At 44.2% G+C, this 22114-nt stretch overlaps 13 protein-coding genes across 13 annotated transcripts in view; 6 read left to right on the top strand and 7 right to left on the bottom strand.

Annotated features, from left to right (window-relative positions):
* VTP01DRAFT_959 (uncharacterized protein) overlaps positions 1–140 on the bottom strand; it is a gene marked incomplete at both ends in the record, with an annotated part of 831 nt that extends 691 nt beyond the window's left edge. Inside the window, one exon of the mRNA XM_069388832.1 lies at positions 53–140. Coding sequence (XP_069245379.1) covers positions 53–140 — 88 coding nt within the window. The remainder of the gene's footprint in view (positions 1–52) is intronic.
* Positions 141–510: 370 nt separating this feature from the next.
* On the bottom strand, positions 511–894 carry VTP01DRAFT_958 (uncharacterized protein; the record flags this gene model as incomplete). The annotated part of the gene is made up of 1 exon (XM_069388821.1): positions 511–894. One exon carries the CDS (start codon positions 892–894, stop codon positions 511–513), a length of 384 nt encoding a protein of 127 aa, XP_069245378.1.
* Positions 895–1076: 182 nt separating this feature from the next.
* Positions 1077–1358, bottom strand: VTP01DRAFT_957 (uncharacterized protein; the record flags this gene model as incomplete). Its single annotated transcript, XM_069388810.1, has 2 exons — positions 1077–1195; positions 1253–1358. 2 exons carry the CDS (start codon positions 1356–1358, stop codon positions 1077–1079), a joined length of 225 nt encoding a protein of 74 aa, XP_069245377.1.
* A 661-nt stretch (positions 1359–2019) lies between these two features.
* Positions 2020–3590, top strand: VTP01DRAFT_956 (uncharacterized protein; the record flags this gene model as incomplete). The annotated part of the gene is made up of 5 exons (XM_069388799.1): positions 2020–2046; positions 2112–2319; positions 2394–2600; positions 2693–2809; positions 2854–3590. The coding sequence occupies 5 exons, from the start codon at positions 2020–2022 to the stop codon at positions 3588–3590; spliced, it is 1296 nt and encodes a 431-aa protein (XP_069245376.1).
* A 361-nt stretch (positions 3591–3951) lies between these two features.
* Positions 3952–4308, bottom strand: VTP01DRAFT_955 (uncharacterized protein; the record flags this gene model as incomplete). The annotated part of the gene is made up of 3 exons (XM_069388788.1): positions 3952–4124; positions 4192–4213; positions 4285–4308. The coding sequence occupies 3 exons, from the start codon at positions 4306–4308 to the stop codon at positions 3952–3954; spliced, it is 219 nt and encodes a 72-aa protein (XP_069245375.1).
* A 624-nt stretch (positions 4309–4932) lies between these two features.
* Positions 4933–6192, top strand: VTP01DRAFT_954 (uncharacterized protein; the record flags this gene model as incomplete). Its single annotated transcript, XM_069388777.1, has 8 exons — positions 4933–5028; positions 5090–5167; positions 5248–5301; positions 5369–5395; positions 5462–5544; positions 5607–5924; positions 5983–6070; positions 6130–6192. The coding sequence occupies 8 exons, from the start codon at positions 4933–4935 to the stop codon at positions 6190–6192; spliced, it is 807 nt and encodes a 268-aa protein (XP_069245374.1).
* Positions 6193–6708: 516 nt separating this feature from the next.
* VTP01DRAFT_953 (uncharacterized protein) lies at positions 6709–9149 on the bottom strand (the record flags this gene model as incomplete). Its single annotated transcript, XM_069388766.1, has 7 exons — positions 6709–6897; positions 6953–7358; positions 7455–8076; positions 8136–8241; positions 8304–8475; positions 8518–8768; positions 8838–9149. The coding sequence occupies 7 exons, from the start codon at positions 9147–9149 to the stop codon at positions 6709–6711; spliced, it is 2058 nt and encodes a 685-aa protein (XP_069245373.1).
* Positions 9150–10570: 1421 nt separating this feature from the next.
* VTP01DRAFT_952 (uncharacterized protein) lies at positions 10571–10813 on the bottom strand (the record flags this gene model as incomplete). Its single annotated transcript, XM_069388755.1, has 1 exon — positions 10571–10813. The coding sequence occupies one exon, from the start codon at positions 10811–10813 to the stop codon at positions 10571–10573; it is 243 nt and encodes an 80-aa protein (XP_069245372.1).
* Positions 10814–11042: 229 nt separating this feature from the next.
* On the top strand, positions 11043–16452 carry VTP01DRAFT_951 (uncharacterized protein; the record flags this gene model as incomplete). Its single annotated transcript, XM_069388744.1, has 18 exons — positions 11043–11205; positions 11262–11380; positions 11459–11724; positions 11780–11860; positions 11924–11990; positions 12057–12377; positions 12436–12785; positions 12842–13080; positions 13130–13449; positions 13512–14658; positions 14724–14941; positions 15007–15093; positions 15149–15217; positions 15282–15365; positions 15431–15560; positions 15637–15935; positions 15997–16123; positions 16187–16452. 18 exons carry the CDS (start codon positions 11043–11045, stop codon positions 16450–16452), a joined length of 4353 nt encoding a protein of 1450 aa, XP_069245371.1.
* A 101-nt stretch (positions 16453–16553) lies between these two features.
* VTP01DRAFT_950 (uncharacterized protein) lies at positions 16554–18028 on the bottom strand (the record flags this gene model as incomplete). Its single annotated transcript, XM_069388733.1, has 4 exons — positions 16554–16616; positions 16675–16773; positions 16826–17886; positions 17947–18028. The coding sequence occupies 4 exons, from the start codon at positions 18026–18028 to the stop codon at positions 16554–16556; spliced, it is 1305 nt and encodes a 434-aa protein (XP_069245370.1).
* An 871-nt stretch (positions 18029–18899) lies between these two features.
* VTP01DRAFT_949 (uncharacterized protein) lies at positions 18900–19480 on the top strand (the record flags this gene model as incomplete). The annotated part of the gene is made up of 2 exons (XM_069388721.1): positions 18900–19073; positions 19148–19480. The coding sequence occupies 2 exons, from the start codon at positions 18900–18902 to the stop codon at positions 19478–19480; spliced, it is 507 nt and encodes a 168-aa protein (XP_069245369.1).
* Positions 19481–19512: 32 nt separating this feature from the next.
* Positions 19513–19962, top strand: VTP01DRAFT_948 (uncharacterized protein; the record flags this gene model as incomplete). Its single annotated transcript, XM_069388710.1, has 2 exons — positions 19513–19642; positions 19697–19962. 2 exons carry the CDS (start codon positions 19513–19515, stop codon positions 19960–19962), a joined length of 396 nt encoding a protein of 131 aa, XP_069245368.1.
* A 693-nt stretch (positions 19963–20655) lies between these two features.
* VTP01DRAFT_947 (uncharacterized protein) lies at positions 20656–21204 on the top strand (the record flags this gene model as incomplete). Its single annotated transcript, XM_069388704.1, has 4 exons — positions 20656–20666; positions 20734–20939; positions 21027–21040; positions 21100–21204. The coding sequence occupies 4 exons, from the start codon at positions 20656–20658 to the stop codon at positions 21202–21204; spliced, it is 336 nt and encodes a 111-aa protein (XP_069245367.1).
* Between the last annotated feature and the right edge of the window lie 910 nt (positions 21205–22114).

The raw sequence follows: 22114 nt of genomic DNA, 5'->3' as shown, positions 1-22114 counted from the left end.
TGCGGAGCGGAGACTTTAACGAGAGGATCATCGTGTATGTGGTCTAGATGACCTCCATGGGAAGGAGCAATGCTTCGGATGAAATCTTCTGCTCTCGCATATTCGATGAATCGTTTCATATATGTTACTTCGAATGTCATACGTTAGTTGGTGTTGAAATTGCCGAGAATACCGTTGTAACGTTCATAACTGAAAAAGCCAAAATGCATATATAGGGCCGAAATCTCGAAGCGTTTGGTGGAGATGGCAGTGAAGGTGCATATTCGACGTAATGATCTCTTCGCCATATAGGCTTTCACAATTGCGGCAGGATTCATGAAGCATATGGCGGGCGTCGTCAATTTCGTCATATGTTATCGAAGGCTTACAGATCAATGGATAGGCATTCACGGATAGCATCCAATTGCGAAAATGATCGCGCGGGAGGACATTGAAGAGAAGGAATGGAGAATATACGAGACACCAACTTTTCCATTCGGCAGCTTTCATTGAAGCAAAGCCGATCGCAATTTAGCCGTTGGATAAAGAATCCATATCCGGTGGGATTAGGATGCCTGCGGCGGATTTCTCCATGGCAGCGAGTGCTTGCGGTGTCAATATTCCCAGCTCGATCCATAATTCGACCATACGCTTCGCAGTACCCAAGAAAAGATTGTGCATTGGATCGATGACAGTGCATCGGACAACGTCAAAGTACTCCAGGCGGTGCAGTTCCGACCAGCGGGTGCCTGTTTCCCTGACGAGGTCTTTCTGTTCCTGCTCGGTTTTTGCTTCCAAATATCTTTTTGCGTCCTTCATATTTTCACAGCCACTTCTTGGAATCCAAGTTGTTTCATCAAAGCCGAATAATTTAGCTGCTTGGTTCCAGGGAAGACATGAAAAGATGGAGAACATTTATGACAAGCTTTGGTGCTGTTGTGAGACGAGAAACCGGACACCTTTCGAGCTGCAGGTATGTCACACGCAACGATCATCAACGCTGCTAACATTGTCTTCCGTTTCTGCGGCGGCATTTGGTATTTCAACTTCATTAACTACTAGAGATATCGCGAGCGGCTAAGGTAATGTGATACATCTCATTGTTCGTAAATAATCATATCATTACCATCGGCAACATCTATTTCCATAACATTATCATCATTGATAACGCCATGGAGGATCATAGCTTTGTCATTCTCGGATCTGGAGATTGCAGCTTTATCATGCATGTCAATAAAAGTAGTTTTCTTCTTATCAACGGTGTTGTCTATACCATCTTCCAATCCTCGCAGTCTGTCACGTTCTCTATGCGCGCGATATGTTGCCGGCCTCTGGAAGATGTAACCGGCTGGCGAAAGTCTGCAATCGGAACAGTACATTTCTTTAAACGAGTTTGGGAAGACATTGCGCGATCAAACAGAAATCAGGAAACAAACTGAAAGAGATGAATAAAGTTTTCAAACAGCCACCAATAATTTATTGGGAAGTACGCTTTCTTAACAAAGGACAGCCTGGTTGGATCAATGAGACGAATATTGAAAGAAGTTGCTGTTGCAGATCCTCATTGCTGTCATCGCTACCGGTGCTACATCGCGTTCCTTAGACGACAGAATATAGAAGGGAGTCATTATAGCTCTGTGTTTCTCTTTTTATCAATATGTGAGATGTCGAAGCAGTATTTCATGACGATGAAATGCGGATAAATGTGCTTGCAATTCGGAATTGGATAACACGCGGAATTGACCGCGAATTTTATCAGCATGAAATCCCAATAAAATGCCCGCATTTTCCGCAGTGGAATGGTCCGAATGGGAGAGAATGAAGTGGTTTTTATTCTTGTTCCTCCGGAATAACGAATAAATTATTCTTGTTCTGTTCTGTTCTTACTTACTCTGTTCTTATTATATTCTGGGGAAGAATTTTTATTCTTGTTCCGTTCGAACAAGAACATTCGAACGGAACAAGAAAAACGGAATAAAGTGGTGATCCCTATTTGTCAGACTGATCCATCGAACACCCAATATAAGTACATTGGTTTTCATGCACGCGCACGTTCTAAATCAGAGCGTAAATATTCTACTACCAAACGTGAGTTGTTGGCTATCGTCTTTGCTCTTAAGAAGTATCATCAGTTCCTCTGGGGTAATCATTCTACCCTATACACTGATCACAAATCGCTCACTTACCTGCACACCAAACCAGTGACAAACCCCATGATGGGTGGTTGGTTAGACACTATTTGCGACTATAATTTAACTATAGTCCATCGACCTGGTATCCTGAACGTACTGCCAGATACTTTATCTCGCCTTTTCACCCCTGACAAAAGGCTGGCGGAGGGTAATTCGCCCAAAGCTTCGCACTCAGGTGATTCACACCACCTGAATCAGAACGACAAAACCTACTTGAGAAAGCTCATTTGAACAGTCATTTCGGTGCTGACGCTATTGTCAACGCACTCCACAGTGACGGAATACACTGGGCAAACCTCAATCAGGAAGCTTTAGACCTTGTCTCCAAATGCGTCAGCTGTCAACGATTTAACATCGGGAAACACGGCTATCACCCTTTACGCAGCATTGCTGCCAATGGACCTGGCGAGCACCGGGCCATTGATCTTGGTGAGTTTAACACCACCACACCTTCAGGCAACAACTACTTACTAGTTATGGTTGATGTTTTTGCGCGCTTCTGTGTTCTATGCGCTATTCAGGACAAGTCGGCTCTTACCATTACACGACAAGTCATCCAAGTCTTCTGCGATTACGGCTTTCCCTAGTAGTCGAATACTCTGGCATTGACCACAGGCTCGTTACACCCTACCATCCACGTGCGTAGCAGAGAAATGGGTACACACGGCAAAGTCTGTCATAGTCAAACGTTTGCAGGGAAAGAAAGAGGACTGGGACCTTCACGTTCCAAGTGCACAGCTTGCTATCAATTCAAAGATATCACAGCTACACAAGTCTCGACCTTTCGCTCTAATGTCCGCCAGACAACCGAATGAGTTTAAAGACTACACACAGGATGATATCGGTACCACTCAAGACATTACTAACGAGCTTGAACAACGCTTAAAGCAAATGGACACGATAGTGATCCCAGCTATCAGCGAACGAGCGAAAACCGTATATCAGGCACAGCAGGGAAAATTCAACGATAAGAATTGCATCGTTCCTGACTTCCCAACCAGTAGTAAGGTCATGATCCCGAATGTCAACCGTAAATCGAAGACGGATCCAAGATATGAAGGGCCTTTCACCGTTCACGGTAAGAACAAAGGCAATTCCTATGTTCTGACAGATGAGACTGGCGCTCTCTTGTCACGCAACATACCGCCAGCGCACATCAAGCTCATCTCCCAAGACCCAATTGCGAGTGGTGACGACTTCTACGAAGTGCAGGCCATCATCGATAACAAAGGTACTGAGGGCAACTACCTTTATCGAGTACGATGGAAAGGATATTCTGAAGAAGATGACACTTGGGAACCTTTCGAGCACTTCAATGACGAAAGCCTGATACAGAGGTACTGGCAACGTCGGAACATGAACCTGAGCAAGCGTAGCAGAGCTTCTTCAAGTTCTCCTTCGAAACGCAGACGCACTTAGGAAGTCTTTTCCCTACACTTTTCCCCACTGGGTTTTTTAACAGGGTTTTTCAGAAATACCATTCAGTCAAATCGGACTTTCAGTCACAGTGCACGCACCATCCTTTCTTACTGCTGATCCAACCTGGCGGAGGGTAATGTTGTATCCAACACTTCGTTTCGTAAGAAATTGACAGGATCTCTTGATCTTACCCTGCATTCATATCCTCTCTTTATTGCTATGTAATACAGATAGCTTAATTGCCGCTATCTTTGATCTTGACAGCTCCAATTATACACCAGACGATGGTTTCCCGCTCTGATGATGACAGATGCTCGGCAGATGCTCACCCGTCACTGGTTAACGGTCTTCTTGGAATATATTAGATGCATACAGAGGAAAGACCGCCAAAAGAAAGATTCTCTATAAATACAGAATCATTGAGAATAAAGAACTTGCGTCTCGTTGACTTAGTCAGTCCCTTGTTTGATTCAACATTAGGCATTGTAGGCGAGAACGATCCGGGCCTGAGAATAGGACAGTGTATAACGTAGGCTATCAAAATGAGCCTATGTTCAAGATTATAACAGCAATGAAATGAAAATATGATCTCGATAATTACCCACTGTTAACGAGAATGCAATCTACTTCGTAATGTGTATATCAATGACAGCACTCGATGATAATATACCTCAGTATGACATGCAATACGTACGCATCGGGACTGTTGTAGATGCATAGGCTGCTGGAACGTCGAACAGGATAGGTTTCAGCACAATGGTTGCAACGTCATTGGCGCAGTATTTTGGAAGTATAACATTAAGTTGGAGACGAAATGCTGAAGCGAATACCAAAAGAAGAAACTCCCGTTGATTTGGAAGGCGAATTCAAGTTTCGTTTTTCTTGAAGGATAGATTCTGTGTTTAGTGATCTTTTACGAAAGGATATACTTTGGAGAGTAATAGTTACCCAACACTTGCCTGCCTCATCCGCCGACACCGTGTTTGGACCCAGCTCCTTTAGCTAGGAATGACGATGCGAAATAAAGCAAGTCTCATGATGTCCGAAGCAATTCGCCAAACTTAAGGCAAGGGTGTTGCTAACGTGGCCAGTCAGCTTAGGTTCAATCAGGCTTCAAAAATCTTGCTGGGATTGCTATACTTTCAAGTTAAACATCTTTGTCAGATGCTCGGAAATACTCGTCCCAGTATTCTGTCTTTTTGAACTGTCATCAACCCAGTAAATGAAATACCACAACCGAGTGATAGAACCACCAATAACCAAAGCTCAGCTCATACTTTCAATCATTTGAAACTCTATTCTATCAAATCGTGATTTGTTTCTGCGAGATGCTTGCCGGAATATGCTGAGCGTTCGGAGTCCACGCATGCCGATAGGCGTTTCAAGAACCCGAAACGCTTTTCGCCCCTTGCTGTGCGTTCCCGTTTCGAGTAAAAGAGTACTGCTTTCTCGTCAACAAAATCCAATCAAGTCTTGCTCACTCATTGACGTCCTTTTAGTCTTTATATAAGCTTGCGAAAATGACGACCGTTCGACCTTTGAATGAGGATGAAGTCTTCAACGAGATGAAAAAAATGGTGCGTGTTCTGGATTTACCTTGCTCGTCAAAACCAACGTTGGACTCAATTACTTTGATTACTTTGCACACGAAACATAGGTTGCCTTCATTAAACAAGAAGCTTTGGAGAAAGCCCGAGAAATTAAAGTCAAGGTAAGCCTGATTGACGCTTTCCATGCTGTCGCGTTATATGATATGATTGATATTATTTTCTGCAAAGGCCGATGAAGAGTTTAATATCGAGAAGGTACGAATAGTCAATTGCAGACTGTTCTCTTTCCAGATATAACCGTATATATTAATCTGCTGATAGGCAAAGATTGTGCGTCAGGAGTCTCTCAACGTTGAAGCAGTCTTCGAGCGTAAAATGAAGCAGGCTGAAGTTCAAAAGAAGATGTATGATAGTTCTTGAGTATTTGACACTCTGCTTCATGTATGACTCATTCAGAATTGGGTAGCGCACAATCAAACCATGTCAATAAGGCACGCCTGCGTGTTCTTCAAGAGCGCCAGCAACTTGTGGATGTCCTTTTTGAAGAAACCAGGCATCGTATTCACGACATTGCAAACGACGAAGACAAGTACTCTGAGCTTATCGAGGCTTTAATTCTTCAAGGTACTTTTACCTTGATGGAGGCCAATGTTACTGTACGGTGCCGAGAAGCCGATGTGGATATGGCCAATTTTGCTGCCGAACGCGTTGCACAGAAATACGAAGAAATCATGCGAGAGAATATTTCTATTAATGTTAGTGATGACTACTTGCCAGCATCTAGGTAAGGATCCTTCGTCAAGCTAGTGCGTTTTTTACAGTCCTTCTTATCGTTATTTCAGTGCTGGTGGTGTCATCCTTTCTGGTTTGGAAGGCAAAATCGTCGTTGACAACACGCTTGAGGCTCGTCTTAACATTGTTAAGGAACAGGTATGTTACGTTCTGTACACCGAATCTCTTACCGTTGCTCACTGGGAATCCTGATGCAGATGCTGCCTCAGGTCCGTGCTATCCTCTTTGGACATTCCCCAAACAGAAAGTTCTTCAACTAAGCACTCTTATGTCGTCGTTGTTCTCGGAAGCAAGAGTGCAGATATTGTTTAGAGATACCTGGATTCGTGCAATAAAGGGCGTCTCACCTTATTCCCATTCAGTGCCATTTTCCGTGAGAATTTGCGATATTTGAACTTATCTATCACCAAAGAGTTTTTTGTTACAGAAATGACTCCTGCGGTAGTTATATTACGTAACTCCATGACTCCGGTATCACTTGTTCAGAAGCTAATGAAATGACTTCCACCTTCACTCGTACTGTGTTTCCGAAAAATAAAGTCGCGTCTTGCGAGAGTTTGATATTGACGCATTTCACAAACCTGTCTAGAAATGTGACGAAGGCATGCCTGGCTCCTTGCCAAGTGCATGCAAGCTGCGTGCATAGTTTCGGATGGTGAGCATTAAGAACATATCATAGGAAAAGAATGACACTCACTGAATACCGGGCGCAAGGCCCTATCCACTTGACTCGTAGATCCCTTTTTGCTTTTTGGAGCGTAATCGTTCGGATCGCCTTAGCGCAGGAGCTCTGGACGATTCTGGCCTTTCTTGTGTTCCTCTAGTTCGACCCGAAGACGTCCGTTCAGGAGACTGGAATGGTTCCATTTCTCTGGATGGTCTTTGACGTCTCGATGGCTGGATAAACCAGTGCGGGCGTTGCTGGAACCGTAGCTCATATCGTATAATAGAAGACGCCAGATCGTCTGCAGCGTTACTATCGCGATGGAACAAATGATTGCAAGACGGACAACGAACTACCTGGAACACCTTTTCAAGACCATCGTCCAACCGAGTCGTGTCTGGTAGTGATACCACAGGGGTTCGCTGCAGAAAATCAACTCGTTGCTCCCGACCTTGCTTGGTGTAATAGTAGCACATTCTTGAGTAGAGATACTCATCAACTCTTTTAGCTATATCGGCTTCCGTGCTATCACGGCCACGGCTACGTTGCTCGATTTTCCGGTAAAGAGTATTGGCAAGCTTATGATCCATCGGTGCAAGAGCTCCCTTTCTCGATTCCCTGCTCATTCCGTCCAGGTCGAAACCATAGATAAAAGGGCGGTCGATACGCTGAATAATTCGTTCGAGATGTATTTGTTGACTCATAGCAAAGGTGCTGTTGGCTTGATTTATGATAAGATAGCAAGCCTCGTCAACACACGACCTTTGCGATACGGAATTGTGCCATGTCCGGCGGCGTACGGACCGGTTGTCATAATAGTTCCATACACGGAGGCCATTATCGTCTGCCTTGGGTTACCGAAGATACACCTGATATTTGGCATAAGCACTGCGCGTTGACCCTTCACTTAAACCAGACTCGATATCGTCAATATTGTTAGCTGATTTGCGTGCCTCAAGCCAGTCGCGGTTAGGGATAGTTCTGCCATATAGATATCCGCGTTTGATAATGAGTTGTGAAGCTTCAATTCCAGGGCTGTTGGTTGGTATGCCTGCGACGGCAGACTTTGCCGAAACCATACCGATTACACCATCGTGGTGCCACAAATAATCGAACTGCTTTTCGGGCGAATTCCTTTCCCATATATCCTTACAAGGTTCTCTGATAGTGCGCCTCAGCTCCGTAAGGTACTTGCACGTCGTCTTCGAGAAGCAAGATCTCAGCCAGTCATTGTATATGCAGTACAGACGTATGCCATCAGTGCGGAAAATACGGCGTCTCGTAAAACGGAGCTTCCTTTCATTACCTGTACCTAGTATTGTTTGGCATAACCAACGCATATAGCCTCTGTCTCGTATCTCCACATTTCCATCTCGTTGGATGGTAGCCTGTCGCCGTATGTCGAAGAGGATGCCAAAAGGATCAGCCTTATTGTTCAAGCGCTTAAGTACTGTACAGGCTTGATTATAGTCTTCTCTTTCTACAGTTACGAGGGTTAATAATTAACCATTAGTTGCGTGTTTAATAGATATTACATACTTCTCCTCAATTCATGTACTCGCCGTACACTTTGAGCAGTCTGCTCTTCCTGTTCTAGGTTCTGGATTATCGGGCGAGCCAAGTTACCAATATTGTTGAGGAGATCCTGTACAAACGAAACATTGAAGAGTAGAGCGACTCATGGCATGCTTCAAGAGGACACAAGACAAACGACTGACCACCTTCTTCGCGCCTTTGCAGGAAATAAATCAAGAGCGGAATCATTTTCGCCCCTTTCGCTTTGGAGAGTTTGCCGCCATGGATCCTATGGAGCGTATCGTCATCGTCTTCGTCATCGTCGTCTTCATCCGCCCATTCTGCCTTCCAGTTATGGCTGGATCTGGGAGACCGAGACATTCGAACAGGTTGACATCACGCGCACCGTCGGCATCGACGTTGCGTTCCTGTTCGACAAATTATCAATCTGTCATCGAATGTTTTCTTGCAGGTCTTCAAGCACGTCTCTCGGCCCTTGCCTCGTTCCTCTTGTTCTTCTGGCTCTCCTGGTTCGCCTGCTTGATCTTCTTGATCGTCGCCAATTTCACCAGGCTCCAGCGACATTCCCCAGATCCTTTGAAACAAGGCAGCGACAAGTTTGGTTCTGTTCCTCGACCATCCATTTGGCACTGTAGCCTTATTTTCAAGTTCTAGTCTGCACTTGGCACCATCAAAGGTTTCTATGGAGTTCTTATAGCGTCACACCATGTCCGTTATAAAATCTGTCGACTTGGTCGCGAGCTCTGCCGGTGCGGATATAATGGAACCTTTGCCTTGGGTTTGAGGAAACAGCGGCAGCCATCCGAGGTGTATCTGCACGCCGAATTCTGTCATGAACAGAGTCGACGATATCTTGAACAAATTCATCCCTCGGTGCCGGCCAACGAAGCGGAACGTGAGCCTTTTCTTGAGACGCAGCTGAAGGTAATCACGATAACGATCTTTGAAATTGTAAACGATATTTTTGCGGAAATCAATGCTGACGCCGTTAGCGATTTCTGTGACCAAATCAGCCATGTGCGCAATGTCTGATGCGGCACGCATCTCCTCCGATCAGTCCTGATACCATATTTTTTCACACCTTCAGTAAGATATTGCGCTCCAGTTCCTTTTTTAACATTTTTGACAAAGATTCGTTTGCATTATCCGTTGCAAACGCCTTGAAAAGCTCTATGCGATCTCCGTTCCTTGCAGCCGACCATGATCATCCAAAATGTTCGTGTCTGGCGTATAGACAGCTGCTTCGCGAGCTGCCGTCTAGAAAAACTCAGTTATAAACATTCTTCTCTCTCCTTCCCACTCTCTAAGTGTCACCAAATAACTCTCGTCTCGGTTAAAAAAATAATATGTGTAACCTTCCTCTTTGAGCGCTAAAATTCACGTGTGGAAAGCTTCACTACTCTGTCATTGACCCCTAGAGCCCTCAAATTCGAAAAATTCGGTGTGAAGACACCTTTTTCTGGAGGCTGTTGGAGAGTGGGTGAAGTGCCGGTTTTTTGGTAGAGAACCATAATTAATTCATTTAGACATCTTTTCCGCGCGCTGGATGGAAGTGCGCATAAGCGGTATTACCTGCAAAATTAATGTTCAATCTTGGAGTTTGGGAGATAGAACAGGCATTAATCTGAGGATTGGGACTTGAAAGTTTTTGGATATTCAGCAACTGACGCAAGGAGAGCTCCACCACGGTCCGCATGAAGAGGAAATTTACTCTTATGGACCAGGTATCTGTATTTCATGATTATTGGTGTCTTTACATGACGCAAGGAGCATCCAATAGCTGTTTTAGATACTACATTGAATTCTACGATATGGATTGACGGATCAATAATTTACTCCCAGACTCGGTCCTTTTCATTGCACCAAGACGTGGTTCCGGATAATGATATGAATTTCGGGCAATGGAATGAGCCTGTATATTACGGCCATCATTAATCTTGTGATGTGAAGCCCAAATCCATATTTGATTTCGCTTCCACATTTCGGTATTCCATCTGAATTCGGTTTCCATTGATCTCGAAGATATACCTTTGTGTACCTGATAAAACGATCGATTCGTGGGGATCTATCGATTAAATACGGGTTCTACATGATTGAAATTGATTGTCAAAAGATTCCATACTATGAAACTGTTTTACACGCAGACATTCTGAAATGTTGTCGAGTAGCTGAGCATATAGCCGTTTGGGCCATTGTTTCTGATAACAGCGTCGTGGCGATAAACGCGCAAAATTTTTATTGCCATGGGTATATAATAGCAAGACCGCTGCTCCTTTTCTCTCTCTTTCTCTTTCTCTCACAGAAATCAATGAAGACAGTCAAGAAGGTAAGCTGGAATACTGCCCATTTTAATATATGGACTGACTACTGATGGTAGGATAAAGCATGCATATGAACATCTCTCCATTGCTTTCTTTTGCATCAAGTCGCGCCTTGCTTTAACCTCGTTTCTGGCGTCTATGAATGTCTGCATTTTGTTCTCTTTGGCCTATCAAGTCGAGGTCTTCTTTCATCATCGGCTCTGATGCGATGTGCAGTCCTTTGCTCTCTCTCTCGGTTATCAAGTCGAGGTTCCTTTCATCATGTCTCTGATATCGATAGATCTTTTCTACTGTTCTCTTTTGCTTATGATTGTAATGATTCCCCTGCGCAAATCGGTACCACCCCTCCCCAAATGCCATCCCTTTGGGCGCATGTTTTTTCTTCTTCACCCGAAACAGTGACTGGTGCCCGCTCCTGCAGCATGGAGGACGATGCAAATAAAGCTAGTCCTGAGTAAATCTATTTCAAATGTCGGCCAAAAATTGCACCAAATGCGGGAATAACAGCTATTGAAAAAGCTTCGGCCGGAAAATAAAGGATCATACTCCTGTTGTTCGTGAATCACCTCCGTTTCAGAGTGGCAGGTCAATGTTTGGGATCAAGGGCAAGCCGAAGCAGCGTCGCGGACCAGGAGTTGGCGCTGATGGGCCTCCAACGCCCACGAGCCATCGACCATGGGACTCCACATCTGCGCATAATAGTCTGTCTGCCAGCGCCGCACCATCTTACACTCTCGATGATTATTACCAAGGTACACAATGCAGAAAACGTGTTTATATCAAATAGGAGTATCTCAGATATCTACAGGAGATATTTGCTCAGTGACTAGCTCGCAGTCTTCAAAATCCTTTAGTGCGCATGATAATAGCAACAAATTTAATGGCATGAGCGAACGGCAAGTCGAAGATTTGTTTGAAAAGATGCTGGTACGCAGATACTTTTCCTTCTCCCTATTTAAACAATTGTGTATAGTTAATCAGGAATATGCCTAAACGTTACCGTAGACTCGACGTGGAATCCATGACCAGAATGCGAGAACTGCTATGCTTTCATTTCCCGTAGAAAAGAAATGGTTGATGGTCTCCCAAGATATGCAGGCAGATTCTACCGGGCCGCCAGCATCGGTTAAAAAGAGCAGCAGCGACATCCGAGAGCCGGATAGAAGCACGCCAGAATTTTACATCAAACAATTTTTAGAACCTGATATGCGTGGCGTTACCCCTCGATTGGTTGCACATTTGGCTGTCAGCCTCCGAACAATGCCACTAAGGTACAATGCGCCCGCGGTTCAGCGAATCCATGATATGCTAAGCGAACCTTGATAGCTGGGTGCGACAATTTATCGAGGCACGCGGTTTACAAGTCATCACCAATGTGGTTGGAATGCTAAATAAGCATGATACAAAGTAAGTAAATTGAACCTGCGGTTGTATTTTTCTCGCATTCTTCTAATATTCAACGCCCGATAGGACGGAAGAGGACTTACAAATGGAGGCAGAAATTCTAAAGTGCTTCAAGTCTCTAATCAATAACAGGGTAAGTACTCGCGGAGAGCCCGAGGTCATGATTTAGCAATAGCAACCATTCCTCGGTTTCATCTAGTGGGGTGCACGTGAAGTTGTTTCAAATCCACAATGTGTATATCATGTCGTTTTATCGCTTGTATCGCCACCCATACAAACGCGCAAGCTTGTTTGTGAAATCCTTGCATTTTTGTGCCATGTCGATTTGCCGAAAGGCCAAGAGTTAGTATTGAAAGCCATGGAGAAACTCAAAGATCATCGTCGTGAATATGCTCGATTCGATGCATGGCTCAAGCTACTTGACGTGACGTTGGACGGTCGGGGTCGTATGGGAAGTCTAGTTGGAGCTAGTGAAGATGTACGGAAACTAGGGACGGACAATCATCTAAGCGACTACGCGGTAGGTGAAAAGGCTTTAAGACAATGTTGGCAGTGTTTGCTCAAACTATAACATCAAGCTGTCCAATATGATGCTTGTAAACTCCATTATCAGCGTCGTCGAGGATCTAGAGATCAGAGTGCACCTTCGAAACCAGATGAATGCCAGTGGACTGCAAGTCATCATGGATAAGATGATGGAATTCAATAACGAGCACTTGCGGCGACACATCTCTATTTACAAGCAAATGAGTGACAATGATTACGAAGAAATGCTTGAAATATACAATGAAAAAATCCTCAGCGATATGAATGATCCTCGAGACGTTTTTGAATCGATCCTCACCCGGGTAGAGGGTACTCGAGGCTATGACTTTCTGCTCAGTGCACTGCAGCACTTATTGCTCATTCGTGATGAAGAAGGAACACAGTAAGAAGACCTGTCATTTTTCGTATAAAAAGTCTAATCTAATCAATTCTATACAGGGTGCGCTACTACCAGCTTTTGGATAATTTGGTGACCCAGATAGTACTCGACCGTAAAGGCCTGTCACCTGAAGACTTCTCGGGAGGTTTTGGCTTGTCGGTAGCGAGTCTTATTGATAAGTTTGCTGAGCAAGATCAATTGGCTGCTGCCATTGCAGAAGCAAAGGAAGCCAAAGAAGCATATGAAAAGGCTATACGGGAGAAACAAGAACTAGAAATGGAGATTAATCTAAAAGGAGGTTAGTACATATCATCTGCCTCGAGACACCAACTAGAACTCTATTTCAGATGGACTTGTGGGTCAGTTACGTGAAAAGACAAATTCTTTGGAAGATTTGCTACGAATGTCCCGGCATACTATAAAAACTTTACAGGCGAAACTTAAGGACGTTCAAGAAGAATATAAAGCCAATTTGGCTGCAATGGATGCACAGTTGAAGCAAATGTACCAGGTAGCAGCTGCAGCCAATGCAAACAATAGCGTAGCAAGCCGTTCGGACAGGAGATTATCGAGAGAAGACGTGACGAACGTACTTGACCGCCTTAGAGCCCAAGCAATACTTGAAGGCAGACCATCAGATTCCGATGTTCAAAGTGAACTACAATCGGTATGCATTGCAATTGTGAGGATTCGATTCGTAGACGTTAATGGAAATTTTGCTACTGGTAGCTACCAAAGGCGCAAGGATTATCGGATGCCTTCAAGTCGAGTCTCACGGATCAGCTTGGATCTAGTGTACCATCTGGTTTTGTTATACCTGGAACAATGCCTCTGATTGGATCCACCAGACGCGGTGCACGAGGAACATCAATGACTTCGGATGAAGGCAAGCCTTCGGACCAATCTTCAACAGACAATCAGATCGTCGACGCCATCGTATCATCCGATACGGTGCCGATACTGACAGCAACAACTGAAGAAGAACATGAACCGACCTCTGTCAACGAACTAGCAAAGGAGATATCAATGAAACTCGCAAAATCAAAGCAGAAAGATGGACGACAAACAGAGGATCGGGAAGGGTCTTCGCCAGACATTATTGTTCAGGAAAACGCTTCAAAGGAATCAGTTATAGCAAAGTCGTCAGATAATTTGGATCATGCTACAACCATCGCTGCAGCTCCTCCTCCATCACCACCTCCTCCACCGCCATTTTCATCTTCAGCTTCCTCAGGACAACCATCGCCAGCAACTGCGATCGCTCTACCTTCAAATACCTTGAGCATAGTATCAGGAGATGTAGGTGAAATGCTTCCTCCTCCACCACCACCACCTCCTCCGCCACCGCTGTCTACAACGGCAGTCAATACTGGGACTGCAGGTACAGGAAAGGATCTTAAGCAGAAAGTGTCATCAATACCTTCACCACCTCCTCCACCTCCTCCACCTCCTCCACCTCCTCCTCCATCTGGAGGTATTGTGGTAGTTGCTGGATGTAATGATGATGGTGCTGCTGGTGCTGCTGTTGCTCCACCTCCTCCACCCCCACCTCCTCCTCCATCTTCGCTGGGACATTCTGCGCCAGTACCACCTCCAGTGCCGCAGGGACCGATAAGGAAGGTGATGCGATATCAACCCGATGTAAAGACGCGTGCGCTCCAATGGACAAAATTGCATAATATGGCACTTAATAAGACCGTGTGGGTGACCTCTGATGTGGATGAAGATGCGCTGGAGGATGAATTACAAAACTTGGGCGTATTCGCATCTATTCAAGAGATTTTCGCGCAGAAAATTATCGAGCCAAAACGGAAAAAGGGGGTCGAGAAAAAACAAGAAATCTGCATCATCGACTCCAAAAAAGCCTATAGTATCAGTAAGTGTTTAATGCTTGATATGTAAAATGTGCTGTCGATACCTAACATTCTTTGCATGGATTAGATATCGCCATCCTTGCTAAACTCAAGCATATATCATTCGCTGAAGTTAAAAGAAGGATTTTGGCAGTGGACGATAAACTTTGTACGGAGAATTTGTTAAGGAACTTGCAAAGCTATGCCCCCACTCCAGAAGAGATGGGCAAGCTATCTGTTTTTGTCAGCGGTGCTTCAGAAGAGGAATTAGAACAATTATCAAAACCCGATGCTTTCTGTTACGAAGTATTATACTCATACTTCCTGGATAGGGATATTGCTTCCAGGTTGCTAACATTTGTCTGTTGAAGGTCATGAGGATTGATCGTTACAAGGAACGTATCGACAACATGCTTTATCGAGCCACCTTCTGGGAGAAGCACCAGCAATTGAGCAGAGTAAGCAGGTTATAATCATGTATTCTGGAATGCTGTCAAAATTAACCTCTTTTAGAACATGAATTCAGTCTTGGAAGCTTCAATTGCAGTTAAAGAGTCTAAATCTTTCAAGGAACTGCTGAAGGTAAATGTACTATATGTGGATAGGTACAAAAATAAAACTACTCATGATGTCTATTTGTTTAAAGCTTATACTGGTTATGGGTAATTTCATGAACGGTAAAACATTCCAGGGCGGAGCTTTTGGTATCAAGATCGCCAGTATCAACAAAGTATGAATATTTTGCTATATTGGTTTGTTATTGCCTTACGGTATTAAAAGTTTATTTTTTTGTAGCTGGTGGATACAAAGGGAACTGAAGGTAGCACGACGCTTCTGCATTTCTTGGTGGATACTGTGGAATCCAAAATTCCACGCATACACAATTTCCTCAATGACCTCAGAGAAACCGGCCAAGCTTGTCGAGGTATGACAATGAATACTATCCTTATATTCCGAATTTCTGATGTCTGGATACCTTTTGTTTGCATCTTTGCATCCAGTCACGTTGCAGGATATGGTGAAAGATTATAATGAACTTCGCAGTGGCTTGCAGAAATTGATCCAGGAACTGGACTCACATTATGGAGAAGATTATGAGGCACCAGAAGGCGACAACTATTCCAAGACAATGTACGAATTCAGAGAAAAGGCACTGGAGAAGTTTGAAGAATTGGAAGTTCGATACACTTCCATGGACGTTGCATACAAAGATGCGGTTTCCTTTTACGGAGAAAACCCTGCTGAAATGAAACCGGACGAATTCTTTGGCATATTCAAAACTTTCACATCCAGCTGGGAGGTATGTTCTCCAGGACAAACATATCAAAACTATTATATACGACCTTACTATCAAAACTTAGCGTGCTATGAATGACAACAAGACTGCACGAAAGAAACTGGAGCAAATGGAAAAAGCAAGAAAAATGGAGGAAGAACGCAGAGAACGGATTAAGGCACAGAGAAATCGCGGTGTCGATACCAGCGATCGTGAGTTTTCGAATGCAAATATGGATTCAATTGATTTACTGACTATATTTTAATCAACAATAGCCTCCGAAGCGTCATCACCAACAGAAGAAGATAAGAATATCATGGATAATCTATTAGATCGATTACGTGCAGGAGATCTGGACACGAATAGTAAAAGAAGAGGTGACCGTTCTGCTGGCCGCGAACGTCGTTTGCATCGCAGTGAGTCCGTCGCTGTCATGGCTGAAGACCTTCTAAAGAGCATCCAAACCGATGAAGACAGTCCTCCTCTGCCTCGATCGCGCGCCACTGATCGTAAAAAGTTCGGCCTGCAAGACGATTTATAAGAATTATTCGATTCAAACTAAAAATTGACCAATATTCTAAACATACCAATTAATCTTTGCTTTGTTCTCTTTACACTTATTCCCATATACTCGCAAGTTCATTAAAACCAAAAGCTGACGCTGAAGCTCGTTTCCAGCGATCGCACGTAATGCCACCATTTCGGCTACGGTCCAAAAGCATCAATGGGACCGTCTTACGATACAGTCAGCATGGCCACTTACGGGGATATAGAGCATCTCTCCTGCTTTGAGTACACATTCGATATACTCTGCCTTATCTGCTAATGGAAATCGCTCTTTATCAATATTTTCGACATCAACCTGGCGATTATCACATTAGAGTTTGGGACTTTTCCATTCATTGTAATAATACCTGGCTTGTATTTGACAAGATGCCATCCAATGGATATAGATATTTGCTTTGCTCGGGAGCATACAAACGAATATATTTGGAGCCCACGACTTGAGCCAGAAAATTGTGGTAAGGATCATGATGCAATGGTGATATCGTACCACCTGGTCCAAACCAAGCATTCCGGATTACGTCGGGCGTCGGTGGTCGTTCATAAAGATCCGTTATGGGAGGCGAAGCATAGCAATAATCCGGCACATTGATGTCATCTGCCAATCTTGGAATTTGATGAAATAAATCGTGTTGAGCAAGGTACGCTGGTCCATTTGGTGCTTGATGTAAAATATGGTTGCGTATGAAATCTTCAAACCGCATTAATTTTTGCTGCCAATTTGCATCAGTATATTGGCTCCCAATCTCCACGGGTACTATCCTATCTCCAGCGACAGATACAAGATACGCCATGGAACTCCATGGTCGAGAAGAACGTGCCGGCCAATGATCGATCGATCCGCTTGGTACGATGAAGGGTGCCGGTCTGGGTGACTGAATGTAGTTCACAAACCATAAAAAATCCGGAGCGTTGTTCAAGAGCCATACGCGCTTCGCGGAATTAACTTTGACGACCTTCTGTCTTTTAATGTTATCAAACTTGTCAAATTGCTGTAGTAGCTGCCTGTCAGCAGATAGCCAATCTTGTAAAAGATCAACGACTTTATGAGAGACTTCCCGTCGCCGTTGACCCGGGGAGCCACTAACAATCATTGCTGTGTCAATAACTTTGATAATCTCCCGCGCCATCCGTTGAGTCTGGAAAATATCTGTGCTTTGTCGCAAACAATCCAGAAGAGAGGCTGCTTTCAGCAGGCATGCATCCATGACTAGCAAACGCCAACAAGGAGGCACATCTTTGTACCGGTATAGCAAAAGAGATTCTTGAGCAAAGTCATGTAATGCATCTGCTTCGCTTATTATGTCTATCGAGCGTTTTTGACCTATGGAATCTTTGTCGCTAGCCGAGACGATGTGACGAACTGCTTGTCTGAACAGCTCAAGCACTGATTCGCCGCAACCTGACAAATCTTGAACAATTTTGTGAGCAAGCTGCGATCTATAATTTTTCCTGAGATATCATTCCATACAAACTGCTTCCGCATCTTCCTTGAGCATCTCTTTAATGGCATTGTAAGAATCGTCTAAAGAACTTTCGTCGTAGTGTGCCATTTTTACTTCACAAGCGCTTCTGTTCACTTCGCTCGCTCCACTAATCTGTAAAATAAACTTGCTTGGCCTTCATAAACCTCCATTCTCGAACTCCGGTGTATTCGGACTGACGCTCGCGAAGGTACCGTACACGCCTACTCATTGATATCTCCGGTTCTCAATAGCCGATGAAATGCAGTGTTTTCACCATTTTTTGTAGACAAGTTGGTAAACATGCTGGTATTTAAGAGTTTTTTCTTTCAATCCGCCCTTCTCATTCTCGGCTGTGTCTGATGGAATTGATCAATTTAACAGAACTTACATAATATCGAGAACTATACGTACATACACTTTCATCACGTAGTCATAAGCAAGCTTATGTTTGGTTCCGAGCGAAATTCGTAAGAACACTTCGTTTCAGTGTAAGGATCTTCAAGAGCAAATTCATCAAGAAGGATACATTTACGAGGGGCGCTCCTAGTACGTAAGTGTGGTGGCCTTTCAAATATCAGGGCGTTCATTAACGTATCTCCAAAAACGAAGCACCCGTAGTAAATCTCATAGAATAAATATACTCTGTGATGCTCTCACCTGGCTGAGCACTGTAACTGTTACGCTGTCCGTAGACTTGGCGCATCCTGGCACCGTTGCCTTGTCTTTTTTTTTTCTTGAACAACCCTCCCAATGATTCAGCGAAAAGAAAAAATAGACAGGGTGCACGCCGAGAAACATGAAGGAACATAAAAGTTTTGGGATAAGCACATCTTAATATTTTATCGTAGAGACAATTGAAGTTGAAGCTTCATGTCACTAGCCGTCATATTTTCCTACTGATGGCATACTTCCGTACTGCATATACAATGACTAGCTGAGATCTCGCTTCTCAAACACCATGTGCAAGTGCCTTATGGAGCTGAGGCGCACTATCAGAGAAATCTTGAAGGATATGCCGGAAAAGATTTCACACGGGGATCATTTCGATTATTTGCGGCATTACGATGGCGTAGTCGATCTGGATTTCGGCGAAATGTGTCCCATCCTAAGTGTATTCCAACCATCAGACATAGTAATAGAAGCTTCACAACTCATTAAACCAAGTGCGGATATCTACATGGCAGAGTTATCCCCACCGGTGACTAGCTTGAAGCTCGCAAGGCCGCCAACATTGATGATATCGAGTCTACTCTAAAAGAAGGAACAGCCGGCAGCGCTTACGCCAAATATCAGGTGTACCTACGCCAGCCCAAGGCAAACGACAATGGCCTTAGTTTATGGAACTTCTACTCCAGCCGAGTCGTATGCCGCTGGACGTGGGACAATGCCATATCGCAAAGGTCGTGTCTTGACAAGGTTTGCAATTTTATCATTAATCAAGCCAACAGCATCTTTGCTATGAGTCAACAAATACATCCCGAACGAATTATTCAGCGTATCGACCGTCCTCTGTATATGGCTTCGGCCTGGATGCAATGAGCAGAAAATCGAGAAAAGGTGCTGTTGCACTGATGAATGATAAGCTTACCAATGCTCTGTACCGGAAGACTCAGCAACGTAGCCGTGGGCGTGATACCAAAGAAGCCGATATACCTACAAGAGTCGATGAGCATCTCTCCTCAAGAATGTGCTATTATTGCAGCAAGCAAAGCCAGAAGCAACGATTTGATTTTCTGCAGTGACCTTCTGTGATAGCTGTACAAGATACGGCTCGACTGGAGGACGGTCTTGAGAAAGTGCTCGGCATTGCTAGTTTTCGGTCTTGCGATCATGTATTCCTCGTGATGGTAACGCTGCAAATAACCTGGCATCTATTGCAGGATATTTGCTACTATTCCAGCAGCAGCATACGCGCTGGTTTATCTGGCCATCGAGACGTCAAAGGCCATGCGGAGAAAGCGAGGTTACGCTTGAACCATCTCGTTCTTCGCTATGTCAGAGTGAAAGAGAGGCAACGGTGAGCTCATCCCGGTCTCCACGACGGACTGCTGCAGAACAAACTAAAGAAGCACCGTAAGAAAGACCTGAATCCTCCAGAGCTCTTGCGCTAAGGCAATATGAACGGCTACGCTCCAAAAAGCAAAAAGGGATCCACGAGTCAAGTGGACAGGGCCTGACGCCCGCTGTTTGTAAGTGTTACTACAAAGTGCGTATTCCTTTATCTTATTGCTGAACATTTTTTTGTTTCCTTTCCATTTTTCTTCGATGGTTCTCTATGACCGATACATAATAATTTTGACCGAGTCTACGTCTCATTGTCTAAACTGATGAGTCTCAGATAAATTGCAGATACCTTACAAGTACTTCATGAATGCCTCGAAAGATCACTAAAGAAGATTATTACAAATGGACGCAACATTCTCTCACATCTTTAGGATCGCTGCTTGGCTTATGAAAGAGGCCTTCAAATATATGTGGTTACCCACGGCGTCAAATAAAATGACGTTGAACTGAACTACATTGACGGAACTGTATTTGCCGATAAGACTCATTTTCATTATAGTGGCCCACTTTCAGCTGGTGATCCATTTTTGCTGGGTAACTCATTCTCCTTTGGTCTTTCGCTTTGCCAGCCAAGTCGAGTTTGACCGGCCCATATTCACGGTGGGGCTCAACTTCATATTGCCAAACCACATTCATTTTCACCGGACCAAATGAACTTCTGGTATTGTGTATACTTGCATCCACGTTTCACAATTCTGAATTGCTTTGCTCACTTGATTTCCATGCAGCCCAATCGAAAACAATATCTATAACCATTTTATTAGCCACTCTGGGCGAGACCACCGACCTTGCGCAACGGTGCCTGAGATATTCTGTCAGCGCGCGCGCTACTGTCTTTTATTGAATAGAATCTCCGAAGTTAACATGTGCTCAACCAATTGCCGTATTGATCAACTGATGTCCATCTCTGCAGGAAATACAGCGCTAAGGCACAGTGCGATGTTTACAGCGTAGCGCTTACTGGACCAGAACACTGATACGTGCGACGGCCGGTTTCCCAGGCCAATGCAGATCACTCTAGGTTCGGAGTTTTCTGTAAGTAACCTTTATTCCAGTCAAAGTCTATTCCTACTCAGAATATGTCTGCCAAGTAGGACAAGTGCAAGCGGAATATACTTAACCAGTTGGTACTACGGGTCAAACTTGAGATGGCCCCAGTTCAACGGCAGACCTGGGAAATGTGCTATACACTTGTCTGAAAAAGGTTTAGCTGGCGACAATACATAGCACTGGCCAAACTGGACATCGGGATTATACATGACATATTAGTAGATCTTTTGAGCAATATTATGGCGATAGCAGCCGTATGAAAGATGTGATCATAGTTTAATCTGCAATTTCCGAGGTATTTTGGAAGCCGATACTGTGTCAAGATGCAACTCATTTGAGAATGCATACATTCTGACTTGGAGTGCACCAGGAAAATGTGGCTGGACTAGCTTAAGATCGTATTACATAGCGCGCCGCACGGCTAAATATCAGTTCTCAAAACCGAAGCAAGCTATCATGCAGTTGATAACTTGTCTGCGCTGATTCGTAGCAACTGACAAGCTTTTTAGCAGAAAGGTACGAAGTATTCTTTCCCAAGTTTCCGGGGAGGCCTTTGGGAGAATGCCAAAGATGTCAGTTCTGATTTTAGGATCAACATAACAGCCACAGTTTCAGCCATTGAAGATGTAGAAGTTTGTGCCTTAGCCAGGAGACCATGCCACAAAAAGCGAATGCTTCCCCCCTCTTTATTGCGGGATCGTTGGTAAATGACATAGGCTCAGTACGTGGTAATTTCCGCCAAGAGCTAAAGTGCCAGTCTGAAACGCGTTTGTCTCACGTTAAATGCATAAGGTTGGGAAAGGCACAGCCAATGGGTCTGGATTTTATCGGCGCCAGCACACGCTGATCGCCCTGAAAAGCGATAGCTGCGATTTGACACAGACGTCATTGGTTGACGCCGCATGCAAAGCTTAAGACTACGATGGTTTCGGATATTCGGTCCTGCTAGGCTTCTATCTTTCCGTTTTCAGTGGTTGGTCCGGTGTATGTGCTTTTCATCATTTTAGCACATTGCTGCTTCGACCCGATTCATTTGCCGGTTTTACGGATGCTTCAGTG

This window comes from Rhizomucor pusillus (genome assembly GCF_041956525.1).
Source record: "Rhizomucor pusillus strain CBS 183.67 unplaced genomic scaffold VTP01scaffold_1, whole genome shotgun sequence".
NCBI classification, from domain to species: Eukaryota; Fungi; Mucoromycota; class Mucoromycetes; order Mucorales; family Lichtheimiaceae; genus Rhizomucor; species Rhizomucor pusillus.
Note: the sequence above shows the minus strand (reverse complement) of the source record. Positions and strands in the feature narration are given on the sequence as shown.